This window comes from Colossoma macropomum, unplaced genomic scaffold (genome assembly GCF_904425465.1).
Source record: "Colossoma macropomum unplaced genomic scaffold, Colossoma_macropomum, whole genome shotgun sequence".
In the NCBI taxonomy this organism is placed as follows: Eukaryota; Metazoa; Chordata; class Actinopteri; order Characiformes; family Serrasalmidae; genus Colossoma; species Colossoma macropomum.
In genome coordinates, this window is record NW_023495280.1 from 988,004 (window position 1) to 1,001,968 (window position 13,965).

The window sequence follows — 13,965 nt, forward strand, 5'->3', positions numbered from 1 at the left end:
TTCAAAGAATCGATTCCACAGAATAATCTCAATTCCAAAAACCAAGACACATTTTTTTCACACATTTTCATTTTATCTGAATAAAATGATTTACATTTTTAATATGTAATTTCTGAATAGCAATGTTATTCTCCAAAATAGCGGTGCTTATTCCACGAAATGGTTTTGACATTTGACACATTTCCATCTCTAATTTCATGTTTGTCGCGTCTTGTGTACCTTTGGTTTCCCCGACTTCCTCATAACCCACTGGAATTTTTTTTTCATATTATTTAGTCTTTATTTTAACCGTTACATGAGAGATGATGGTTCTCTGCCATATACCATATACATACCGGTCTGTATCATTTAGAAGGCTGTAGTCTTTTCTGCTCGTCTCTCTCTGTAGAGATGTAAGAGCTGAAAAGTGTCAGTGCACCTGAAAAACGTTCGTCTCCTCATTGCAGCTCCACCTCTCCATCACACTGTTTGTTGTAAGAGAAATGAGGGAAATCTGTCATGTGAAAGAAACCTCATATCTGCATTTTTGCCTTTTTTCTTTTGACATAATTTGTAAATATCAGATTTCATTTATGCTGTGTTATAATTCCAGGATGAATGAATTGCTTAGAAAAAAAAATAGAAAAAGTTGAAAATATTTTTCCTTCTCCTGTATGACAGGGACGATACGTATACGTGTTAACCCCCCCACCCCCTTCAGGAACTGATAAATTATCCGATAAAATTGAACAGAAAAATGTCGTTTTTTTGCCAACAACTCCCATTTCCATAGCCACATTTGCAAACTTCTTGAAGTGTTATAATGTGTTTTTTGTCAAAAATCTTTTGGATGAAAAACCAGTGAATCAGGTACATTCCTCTTGTTGGGAGATAAAATAGACTGTCTGGGAATCTTTGAGGACTGGGTTGGGAAACAACAACTACTCCTATAATCCAGTTTGAGGTCCTGGATGTTGCAATTACTGGTAGTTACATTGTGCCATAGAACAGGGTTTCTCAACTCCAAAAGGGGGGGTCCACTGCTCTGTACAATCTACACCAGGAGGGGAGGGGGGGCAGTCAGTTACATCCACAGTCTAATCAACTATGAGGCAGTTGAAGATCTCTACAGGAATCTCAAAATGGTACAAACTGTGCTTTATTTTGACACATGAAACTGGATTTTTTACAGTGATATTTGGCCCAAATTCACTTAAAATGTTTGCACATTTATACATGCACTCACAAGCTCAGCTTCCCACTTGAACATCATGAACTATTACACACATGAAGCAACACAGTGTTATAAAGTAGTGCTTCCAGTTTGAGAAAGCATTCCATCCAAAACAAAGTGCAAAACACAACATGGTTGTTGGCTTCATCTCTAATATGAACCCCCTTCCAAGAATAAATAAAATAAAGACTCTATCTGGAAAACTGGATACATTCCTACTAAAGTAGTTCAGCAAGAAATTTGTAAACAGAGTTGTAGCATATGAAGATCTTTGTAACAGTTCCTCTTCATCATGTGGATGGTTGACCTTCATTCTTCTTCACCCCAGGCAGAGTGAGCTCATACCTGAATAGAGGCGAGAGAAATACATGATTCAGACTAAAGGGCTTCTCTCTCAACTCAAATGATAAAAGTTGATCACACGCTGGTTGTCTTGAGCTCCAAAAACAGTTGAGGATTTCTCTGTGGGTTGAATGGGAATAGATAAATAAACCCCAAAGAACCTTGTGAGATGCGTGCGGGTTCACGTGTGATAAAACTGAGCGTTTGTATTTTGACAGCATTTGAGTTTAACAAAGAAGAGAAAAATTAACCAACTGATCCTTAATAGTGATACACAGTGATATACAGTGATATATATCTCCAAAAATATCTGGACAGCCCCTCTAATTAGTGAATTCTATGACTTTTAATGAGGAATTTCACCAATTTGAAAAAAAAAAACAGTATTGCAAAACTATCCTAAAACAATGTCTCAAATATCAGGCAGCATATTCATAACCATTTCATATAATAACTTCCTGTGAGGGAGCTTTTAGAGATGGATGTCTGGTTCCTATCACCATCACTAAACAAAGTTTCTCTAGAACGGAGCATTTCAAACCAAAAAGGGTGAATGACTTTGCGTATCTTAAGCATTTAATTATGCAGAAAGTTTGATAAATGAGTGGAAGGTCTAGTGTGGCCTAGAGAGGTATTAAGCCCCCTAGCATTGAACTGCATTATCTGGAGCGCCAGAGCTTCATCCAATACCTTTTGGTATGAGTTGAATTGATCCAGAACTTATCATCCAACATCAGTACCTTAACTCTCTAATGCTCTTGTGAATGCTGAATGCAATCAAATCCTCACAGCAATGTTTCAACATCTAATGTAAAACCTTCTCAGAAAAGTAGAAGCTCTTACTACAGCAAAGGAGGACAAGCACAGCAGACTTTTGGACATATAATGCAAATCTTTTCTTACCATTCAATGGAGCCCTTCACAAGATCTATCTGGGACAGTTCGATCAGCACCTTAAGAGAGAGGACAGACGGGATTGTGAGCAGTTGTGAAAGACAAAGCTAAACATTAAAATCGTGAGTGTGAAAACATGACACCATGTCATTCTCACCATCCCGATCTCTTTCCGTTCCCTAGTGTGGAACATTCGATTGTTCTTCACAGAAACGTCCAGCGTCCTGGTCTTGGTCTCCTCTAAAGTCACCGAAAACTCAAACCTGTACAAGTGTGCATGTTAGTAAGAGTTATGTGGTTTGCTCATGTGTCGCAATAAGTAATTCAGACAAGCTCTCACTTCTCTTCAAAGACAGGCTCCACCGTCTTCCTCTTCACTTGTGTGCGCATGCGGCTCTTCCATTTTTGGTCTGGCAGCAGGTAAATGCGAACGTAGGTGTCTGAGCCATTCTCATTACACTTAAACAGGTCCCTAACAAGCAAAGTTAACCGGACATGGCATTTATATTTACCATTGAAACAACCAGTGCTACAGTGAGGGGAACAAGTATTCAGACACTTTTGGTTATTTAATATACTTCCAGTGCAGATATCCCCTTCAAATTTACACACAATGACTTTTGACTTTGTATGTACACATGTGACCAAAACAGTATGTATTCATACACATAAACTAAGAAGTGTGTAAAAATATGTATGTAAAGTTCATGGACAGGTGCGCAGTGCAAGATTTCTCTCAGACTAATGATAAGGAAGGTGAGAAAAAAGCCAGCAGTCACTCATAAACACCTGCAGGATGACATGAAAGCTGGTACGCTGCTCCATTCATGTTTCCTTTGATGGTGTGTAATGCTCCAGTACTTTTTACAGCTCCACATCACGATGCTCCCACCTTCATACTTCACTGAGGGTGTTCTTGGGATCACATCAACCCTTCTTTCTCCAAACATGATGAGCTGAATTATTGCTAAAAAGTTCTATTTTTGTTTCATCTGATCAGAGAACATAGCATCTCTGAGCTTCTTTTATTAGCATAGCAGTTTAGGTTGGGGTGTGTGAATGGAGATAATTGCGGTCCATTGCTTATTGTTCTCTGTGTAACTGCTGATGTTAGAGGAGAACTTAACCTCATCAACCAAGAAAATGAAACAACCCCAAACATACAGCCAAAATAATTCAAGACTGGTTTTTAAAGAAGATGAAGGTGCTTGCATGGCCTAGCCAACCTCCTGACAGAATCTCACTGAAAATTTATGGAGGATTTTGAAATTGCAAGTTCATCAGAGGGACCCTCGTAATTTTGGTGGATTGAAATCAAACTAGGAAACTGCTAAAAAAGCTAATTACTCCTTAATGTCTCGAAGCTATAATGGCCAACAAGTACTAATGTTTTAAACATATTTTTGATATTGCTCATACATTCTTTGTTCTTATTTATAAATACAAAGTCAAAAGATATGTGTGAATAGTGAAGTGGATATATGCACTGGAAGTATATTAAATAATAAAAACAAAAGTGTCTGAATACTTGTTTCCCCTCACTGTATTTACTGATCAACATCACTCAATGAATTCTAAAATATCCAATTAATTTTTTAACCATAGATACTGTTGGTAACTGTGTCCTAGCTTTCATGCCTTATTAGCTGTTACTGCAAATAATACTCAGCATTAGCAATTAGAACATTATGTTTGGGGTGAATTCAAAGGTTCTTTTGAGTTTTTAATTTTCTGCCCAGGCTAACTGCTTCTCTCATTCTCTATGAACGTTTCATCAATTTTAAATTCTACAATAAACTATTGAAAATCGGCTCACTTGCACCCGTTGACCGTCACAATGAGCTTCTTCCTCAGGGGGACATAACGAATGGTCAGCTGGATCTGGCCAAAGGTTCCTTGGTGATTTAAAAGTGCTCTGTAACACAGAAAATTATAGAGAATAAGAATATTATATTACAGATAACAGATAAAAAGCCACAACCACATAATGCCACATTTGTGCAATTAGTTGTTGTTGCCACATTACTGTCAGTTTCATGGCATAGCAGAAACTGCTATAGTGAACTTTATCAGCTTCATATATTTACTACAGGGTTGTATATATTGCTTTTAGAGTTCAATTTAACAACTTTGAACTGCAGTCATTGTCCAAACTGTGGATGAAAGTAATATCTGGAAACTCCTGCAAAATCCAACATGATGACTTTATCTTTAAGCACACAGTTGATCTATTTATAACTGCAAAATATAAGTGTTGCACATCTGTTGCACATCCAGCAACCAAATAAATCCTGGTCTGCAGTGGTCCTGTTGGGGTCCTGACCAGTAAAGAACAGGATGAAAAGAGGCTAACAAAGTATGCAGAGAAACAGATGTACAGTCTGTTATTGCAGAACTACAAAGTGCTCCTATAAGGTAAGTGGAGCTGATAAAATGGAAAACGGGTGTAGATAATAGGAGGTGGTTTTAATGAAGTTGCTGGTCTAGATAGTGATCTGTAGGGGGCACTAGAAGCTTTGTTCTTCTCTGTGGTCTACTGCAGGATATTCTGCAGTTCGAAAATAAGAGGACACTGCTTTGCCATTCCCATTGGCTACTGGAACCAAACTGATGACACTAAGGAAGTGAAATGCAAGATTTAATTAGCTTGTGCAAGTAAATGCCATACAAACCAAAAACCAATTAAAATGTATGTGATTTTAATGAGCATGTGTAGCCTAGATAGACCTGGACTGCTTAGCCAGGAGTTGTAGAGAAATCATTCAGCACTTGTCTTTTCGGCTGAAGTCACAAAAATCCAGCGCATTTTGACAAATCTCTTCACGACAAACGATCAACATTTGACAGTCATTTTAATAAAGTGTGCAGTGGTGTTGCCAACATTGTCATGGTGTTCTAAGAGTTAAATTGCTATTTTTAAAGGGCTTTACAGGGTGACCAGCAGCAGCGCGCACACACACACACACCATAATTTAGCAGGTTTTTTTTTTTTCTCCAAACTCCATAATACTACTGCTTTAAATAATAAAATTTAATAAAGAAATCTTATATACTAAGTAAAAAATCCAATATGATGGGTAATTATCTCAGCAAATACTGTCCATCTACACACTAATCCACTTATGTCCACAGACATCACATATCAGAGGTGAAGACACTCACTCTGGGTATGGGACGCTGTCGGCCAGGTCTAAGCGAGAAGAAGCGATGGAATTCTCCGATAGGAGGCTGTGGGAGTCGTAGCGGCGCATGCGGGACGGTGTGGAGGGTCCTGAGCGCCGGACATCTGAGGACAGTAGGGAGCCTCTCCGATGGGGAACGTATTCTGTCTGTAGTGCACTGGAGGAGCTGGCCACGGCATGGCCATCTGTGGTGGACGCAGGTGTCTGGGGCAGCGTGGAGGTCTGCGCTTTCTTCTCAGGCTGGGAGGACTGAGATGGAGGCTGGGTGGAGGGCTGGGGTTTGGTTTGAGGTTGCTGTTGCGAGGGCTGGGGTTGGGCTTGCTGAGGTTGGGGGGTTTTAGCTTGTTGCCCCCGAGGTCGGGCTGCTGGAGGGTTCTCAACCTTGGGCTGGGGCTTCTCCAGCTTCAGGAACTGAGATGGAGGTAAAGAGTGTTTTACTGAGACTAATCAGTCAAGACATGTTTAGTGTCTGAAGTTTGCTTCTTAGTTCTGCACTGGAGCAACGAGGTAGCTGACATTAGCTTCTGTCCCATCAATTAGTATTGTGCAAACTGCATGTCTAAATCATCACACACAACAACATCAAGTAAATAGACTCATTAGCAATCAGTGTGACTGAAACACCCCAATCATTAGGAGGTGTGTCCACATACTTTTCATCAAAGGCAGTCATCAGAAGTGCTGATCAGTTCCGTACACTCACCCTGAGGATAGCTTTCATCTTGAGCTGGCTGTTGGCTCCTGACCGCTCCAGCTGGAAGCGCTGGTCCAGGGTGAGGTCAGAAGCGCTGAGCAGCCGGCCTAGGTGCAGAGTGAGCATGCCCAGAGTCGTCTTCTTCTCAGGCACCATCACCTGAACTCACAGAGGAGAAAAAAGTCATGAAATGGCTGCAAATTTCACTCTGTGTGGATGTTGTGAGGAAAGTACCACATTACTGCTGCCTTCAATTTATTTTATCTTCTGGTCTGCTATCATACTTTCGCCAAGAGGAGTTGTGGTGCTCAAAAAAAAGGCCAAACTTTACAGGTCATCTTGTCTTGGCTATTTCCATTATCAATGACTCTGACAGTAAAGGAGTGTTCTTGACCAGAAGAGATCATTTTTATGTATGATTTTCAAAGATGTCTGGCTTTCTTACACATCAAACCTGTTTTCACAAATATAGTCTCCTGGATGACACTTTACTGAAGAGCAACATGCATAAGCCTTCATGACAACTGTTTTAAACCTACACAGACATTGTTAAAAACTTATTCCAACATTAGTCATTATAACTAAGGAAATCAAAATTTAAATAAGCATCCTTTAGGACATCTGACACTTATTGGGATAAGCCTTTATAAATGACTATATGTTTATGTCATGAAAGGCTTATGTAGGTGTCACGTAGTGAATTGTGAATTAGGTAGGTGTCATGTAGTCTTCTAAATGCTGCCCTTCAGAAAGTGTTCCATTTTGTAGTACGTATATGAACATCTCACATATGAAAATATATGAACTCTGATTCAACACTACATTCATTAAGATGGCAGAGCGTAAGGCAAGTTGTGGTCTGGTACTTTAGTGCTGAGCAATACTGATAAAATTCAGTATCATGATATTTTCTAAGTATTATCACATCGCCATTGTTTTTGAAAATACTTAATTTAGCTCGAGTAAAATTAGAAAGGAAATCAACTTGGATATTTCTACTTATATAATGAACTAAACTATTTGGAACTCTTCTCAGATGAACTAAGACTCTGATGTCTCTGTGTGTTGTGACTGTGTTGAGCTGCTAGTGAGCACTGAGGGGTGAAAGACGAGGTGTAAGAACCCCCTGCTGGGAAAAAAGTCCCCTTTTCAATTGCCCAATAAACCACCTTTGGGAAAGTATGTCAGTGAAAGTGATTTTTGTCTTGTATTATTGTCATTCTGATCGGCTGTTTCGTGAAACTTGCTTCACGAAGTTGAGATGTGTGCAACTTTTGCAGCTGAGTTTAAAGTGAGTTGCAGGATGACTTACATTATGCAACTCACATGCAGTTTAGTTTCATGCAGGTTTCAAGCCAACTTTTAAACCACAGTTGCATGCAAGTTTCAGCCAGCCTCAGGTAGCCAGCAAGTGATATACTCTTATTATACAGGTATAGACAATATATTGGTCAATACGTCGGTTTTAACTTCCACTAACCTATGACCTGACATCCGACATGACTCTGACTTGGACATGGGGATCACTGGAGGATTAAGAGCCACTTTCATTCATTCAAACCAGCTCATTTACACAATCTTTAAAAGATCATACATATAAACTAGGCTTAGACCATTACATCACTGTCACTGTTTCATTATATACACATTATGTATACATTTTGTTGTTGCTGTTCAAAGAAAAAACAAGTATCTCCAAAATGCAAATGGTAAAAAAACAAGTATCTCCAAAATGGCAAATGGTAAAAACGTTATTTACCTTTACTGTAAGTTAATGTAAAAAGATTTCATTCCTAGTCATTTTGGAGCATTTCTATTGGTCTTTTCATTATAAAATTTTCACGCAATTCCAGCTGCTATGCTCAAATGAGGTAGAAAAATGAAAAATACTTTTTTTGCGCAACAATATACACATTATATACATTCTAACTCTTAAGTTACATTATAGAAGACATGTTACCTGAACGTTGAGCACTTGGCTTTCCACGTTATGCACAAAGAATGTGAAATACTCCTCAAAAACAGGATCTCTGGAGTTGTACACAAACTTAAAGGCAGACAAACATAATTATTGAAGCAAGCAGTAATTTCACAATTTCATTTAACAATGAATATTCTATTGGTTTGCAGCACCGCTCTTTTCTGATTAGAGCTGCAGTAATGAGCTAGTGATGAATTTATATTTAATTTGTCAATTCCACTTCATCCAGCAGAGGAATCTGAAGCTCTACATTCCCTTCCACTGGAAAATGGAAATGGAATGCAAATGTGCTGATTACCTTGCTTTTCTGGCTTTGCTGGTCTATGGAGAACTTCACATAGGAGCTGGGGTTGTTCTGCCTTCGTGTGAGCTGCAATTGAGAAATGTGAAAAACACATTATAATATGAGGATCCATTTCTATAAAACCCATAACGAACCATTTTAGCTGAAAGAAGCAAAACCTAAGCCATAGTCCTCCATAATGCCTTGTTATGTAGCTTGTATGAAGCGTATGCAAGTTTAAAACATTAGCTAGTGTGACCACTGGCCTCATTTGAGCCTTTTCCATAATGATATGTTGTATGTACGGAGAAGAGAACCAGTCCAACAGGTCCTGTTAGAGACTTACAAACCAAAACCTGCTGCAAAACAAAAGCTTAGCTTGTATGTCAGGGTTCAGAGAATAGATGGTATGACTTTAGGTAAGTATGGAATGCATAGCTGCCCCCATTCACTGCCATGCGTCTGCATTCCAGGCCTATGATAACTGACTGATGCAAACAATACCCGCATATCAAACTCAAAACCAGAGTGCGGCACCGTGCAGGGTGTTGTGAGGCAAAATAGTCCCCAAAGAAAATGTATGTTTCTCAGATTTTCCACTATTTTACCATCATCAACATTCAACATTCCATATAAAAACTAGGTTCAGTGGTTATTTTGGATAGTAAATAAAATGGCTCTATTTGTGTTGTAGTCATGGCGACCACTGGTTCCACCACCACTGAAAAGACATATGACTCTCAACATTGAACCATTTCACACCAAATGACTGAATGATTATGTTTACATCTCAACCACTGAATTATGCAAAATTTTTTGAAAAATCAGTGGAACTCCCCTTTGAGAATATTATAGAGACAGTCAGCTCAGTCTTTTCATTGCGAACATGAAACCTCCAGAGGGTTAACAGCAGCTCAATAAAGTGAGGAGGCGTGAGAACGCAACGACACCATCAGCCACGCCTGCTACTCGACTGACAGGAACTTCAGGGTTTGTTCTGCTTTGAGGAAACAATGCTCAGCTGACTCAGTGCTGAAGGTGTGCACCTCAATAAGAACACATAGACACGTGTACAGGCAGGACCACAGAGCTGAGATGAGTGGCCATTCTGAATATTTAAAAGTGGGCGTTGCTCACAGCTCTGTGTTCAGCACAGCAAAACAAACCATCAAGCCCATCCTCAACAGGTAAAGGAGGAAAAAAGGCTTATGTTTTTTTGTCCTTCTCTGTTTCTGGCAGCAGAATGCCAAAATAATGATAATGAATAATGAATAATGATTATCTCAAACCAGTGGCCTAGTATCACAATAATTTGACTGTTGAAATAATGACTTATTTTCCAAAACAATTCCAAAAAAACTACATAAAAATGATGAGTTATCACAAACAAGAGAGTATCTAATTTGAGATACTACATGAAAATTGCTTAGATGAATATATAGTAAATTGTTGCTTCAAGATACTAAGTCAGCATTTTGATAAACTATGATTTTTCTCTTCTACTAAACGGGATTTCATGCCATCTTCAGGTGGACGTGGGTGGACCAGGCACACAAAACAAAGCACAGACACAAAGATTCCCGATTGTGTTATTGTTTTGCCTTAATGTTAGAGCATTGCACCTATTTTTTTTATGCAAAGTGCTGCACAATGTATCAAATGTTTTAAAATGTTTTATTTATTTATTTTCTCATATTTTATTTGATACTGATAGTTTTGTTTGTTTCTTGTTCTTAATTTTAGATTAAACCTGTTGCATGTTGAATAGCTTTTAACTGTAATACTTAATCAAGAAAAATTATGAAAGTTGGAGAGCATGACTGCTGAATAAGTAGGTCATTCTAAAGGAAAAAGAAACTGATATTGAACGTAAAATAAAAGAAAAAGCATTACGGTTGTAGTATGTACAATATTATGAATCTAGAATTTATCCAGCACACAAAAAGATATATGATGTATAATGTGTTACTACAATATTATAACACTACAATGTAGTAAACAGTTCAATAATCTAAGGTAGGCATTACATAAGACTTTCATACAACTAGTTGCATGAACTCGAAAAATAAGTTGCATGCAACACATTCAATTATTCCAGTTGTTAGGAAGCTCAGCAACAAGTATGTTTTACACATCTATAATTCTGACTACATAAAATCACTGGTCATGTTTTTTTTTATTTAAGCTACTTTTGCATCTTTGTATCATTTCTATCTTAATAGAGGAGTTAATAACCTAGGTATGCCTGGTATCCCTGAATGGTAATGCTAATAAAAGTGTTATAAGTCTCTCTTGGCAAAGCTGACAAGCAGTCCATAGTTTTACATTTGATAAAAAAGTCAATAAATCTAAAAATTAAGCTGTAAAAAGTTTTTGTGTTTTCCCATTGGACGCTGTGTTATCATTTGGTATATCAAGTCAAAATGCTGGTACTGTGAGGAGTTTAAATCAATATCTTTCCATAGTAATTCAAACATGCTTCATATGACTAATTAAGTGACTAAAAAGGGTTGTAGGAGGCAATTGGCTGCCACATAATATAATGAATCTGCCTTGTCTTAGCTGTCTCATTAACTAGATAAAAGATCCAGTGAGCTTGACTGTGTTTTGTATTTATCAAAATAAAAGGTATTCATGTTACAGAAGGCAGGGCCTGTGATGCTGACTTACCCTTGCGTCTTTGGGTTGTTTCCCAGGCTTGTCAGGCTGGCTGAACTCACTCTGGTCTTTCTGAAAGCAGAGATGTAAAAATCATCAGCAAAACGTACTGAACATACATCAATTCTCAATGCAGAGCTGCAGTGCTGTAGAACAGCTCAGTAAACTGTCCATTACTTTCACAGACCAGCCTTTATCACTAATTATCACTTGTGTAGTTTCAAATGAAATGTAAAATGCAAAAATCCTTCGGAGTGTAAAACAAACAGTAATGATAACTAGAAAAGTAGGAAGTAGGATAGTAAGTGATTGCCCAGCTTAAGCAGTTGCTAGACGGTTGCTAGGGTGCTGCTAGGTCGCTGCTATGGTACCCAAGTTTAATAAGGTGTTTCTTATGGACTTGTATCACAAATTGGGTGCACAAACTTTACCCCCGTTCATTCATTCGCATTCAATGACGACTGCACGAAAACCGTCATACAGCCATCAATAACAGACAAATGATTGCTTTGCAATGTTCAATCACTAATAATAATAATAATAATGGCAAAAAATAAATAATAATACTTTTCTGTCAGATACTGTGTTTACAGGCAAAAAAATACTCATAAAATGGGTGGCCTTTAATGTAGTTTGCTAAAGTGACAAACAAAAAGGATGAATTTTTAATTGTGTACTCACAGGCAGTTTGGACGCACTGTCCAGGTATACGGCAAGCATGGCACACGCACAGCCATCAGCGGCCTGAAATGTCAATAATATCAAATGTTAAGGCCTGATGTTATCCATAATAACAATGTGTAGTTGTTATTGATGCATTGATATGGACCACAAACTGTCCTCAAAACAAATGTGAATGTGAACAGAATGTGTTGTGTACAAAATAAACAAATATGTCCAAGCACAGACCCTTGAGGAAACTCCCTGATCCTGCTCTAAGGTTCTCTAACAGATTATTTGACACATTACAAATAGCATAGTGCTTTACCACTTTTCTGCAATACAACTGCTTTGTGGTGGTCCTGTGGTGATCCTGACCATTGAAGAACAGGGTGAAAGAGGTTAACAAAGTATGCAGAGAAATAGTCTGTAATTGTAGAACTACAAAGTGCTCCTTTATAGTAAGTGGAGCTGATAAAATGGACAATGACTGTAGAAAGAAGAAGGTGGTTTTAATTCAGTGACTGGTTGGTGTAAATGCCAACACAACATTTGTTCTACAAAATGTAGAAATTGGGACCTACCAGGATTTCAGAGAAATATAACACTGCACAATGCATTAACTCAGTATCATCTAAACATTCTGCTCTTCTAGGGAACCAATAAATACACCATCAAATATTGGTCAAATCTTAACTGATCTGTTTTTAAAACGCTGATATGACTCTGATATCATTGTACATCCCTAGTAGTTTTTCTTAATAGTATGTGAGCTTACCTGACTCACTAACTCCTTGCTAGTCTGCAGAGAGAGCCACTGCAATTTCAAATGAAGTTTTCCACTCTGAATGTCTTGAAGGGTGAACCACTGTAAGAACAAAAACAATGCAGGGGTATATTCACCATGCAAAACTACTTTTTTCTCTTTCTATATGTGTGCTGTACATTCAGTGAAGTCAGACTAGGAACCACTAATTTTAAAGGGATGGTTTGGCCAAAAATCAAATGCACTCAATGTTGTAGTCAATCAGCCTCAGCATGGTTTGTGTCTGAAGTTTAGCTTCTTTTTTTGTTATCAAAACTTTTTATTTTATTAATTTAATAAAAAGTGAACAAACAGATAAACAGACAATCCAGACCACTATAATAATAATAAAAATATAAATAAATAAATAAATAAATAAAAAGTAATGGTGGCCACAAGAACATTTATTACCTCGAATGAAGAGATTATTCGTACTTCATTTCATGTGCCACGTGCAAGTTTAAGTTCTTTAGTTTTGAAGCAGAGCTTTAGTAAAATGGTCAAATGTATGAGAAAATTCAGGCCTCAAGACAGCTGCTAGTACTGTTCTAATGCAATGCACTTCTGTCCATGCTAATAGATAACAGTGTGTCATACAGTGTCAGAAACCACATAATCAAGTCTATTAGAGGCATTGTCTAAGAACTCAACACTACTTTAAATGTAGGGCTGCAATGAATATTTGATGAAAGCTGATAAATTCGATAGTTCAAACATTCGAAAGCAGTAAGCAATATATTCAAAGAACTGGTCATTTTACATGGTTTTATGAAAGCACATGCTTCTGTGCATCAGTCTGATGGGAAAGTGTTGTTTATAAAACTACACGTCATACATCAGTCGAATGGCCCTTTCCTGTCAAAGTGGTGGTGATAGCACAGCAGCAGTGAGAGGTCATGCTGTCCAGACATCGTTCCTAACTGTCTGTATTAGAGCTCCAATTTGTCTTTTGTGTAAATATGGAAAAGTGTACACCCTCTTTTAATTTGTTCATCTGTGACTTTACTCAAGTCTTTGTTTTACGTTTATGAAGAAACCCAGCTAAAAGACAACAAGCCTGTATATATCCATGTTGAAGTTTTCCCTCTTTCTCTTGTTTTTTATTTATTTATTTATTTATTTGTATTGCCTTGCCTAGTGTCCTTTCATTTTGTATTTTGTTATTCCAATATCACTTTTTTTTATCTATGTTTTCTTTTAAATATTATTTCTATTGAGTACTTCCCCTTTTGCACGGGTTGCACTGTTGCACT

At 37.8% G+C, this 13,965-nt stretch overlaps 1 protein-coding gene across 1 annotated transcript in view; it reads right to left on the bottom strand.

The window, feature by feature from the left end:
* Positions 1 to 1,118: 1,118 nt before the first annotated feature.
* Positions 1,119 to 13,965, bottom strand: part of esyt3 (extended synaptotagmin-like protein 3) — a 34,568-nt gene continuing 21,721 nt past the window's right edge. The window contains exons 12-23 of the mRNA XM_036561930.1: positions 12,686 to 12,775; positions 11,929 to 11,991; positions 11,260 to 11,319; positions 8,605 to 8,676; positions 8,286 to 8,372; positions 6,335 to 6,484; positions 5,612 to 6,042; positions 4,266 to 4,364; positions 2,790 to 2,921; positions 2,607 to 2,712; positions 2,459 to 2,508; positions 1,119 to 1,558 (exon numbers count right to left, since the gene is read on the bottom strand). Of these exons, the coding sequence (XP_036417823.1) occupies positions 1,504 to 1,558; positions 2,459 to 2,508; positions 2,607 to 2,712; positions 2,790 to 2,921; positions 4,266 to 4,364; positions 5,612 to 6,042; positions 6,335 to 6,484; positions 8,286 to 8,372; positions 8,605 to 8,676; positions 11,260 to 11,319; positions 11,929 to 11,991; positions 12,686 to 12,775 (1,395 nt within the window). The 3' untranslated portion in view covers positions 1,119 to 1,503. The remainder of the gene's footprint in view (positions 1,559 to 2,458; positions 2,509 to 2,606; positions 2,713 to 2,789; positions 2,922 to 4,265; positions 4,365 to 5,611; positions 6,043 to 6,334; positions 6,485 to 8,285; positions 8,373 to 8,604; positions 8,677 to 11,259; positions 11,320 to 11,928; positions 11,992 to 12,685; positions 12,776 to 13,965) is intronic.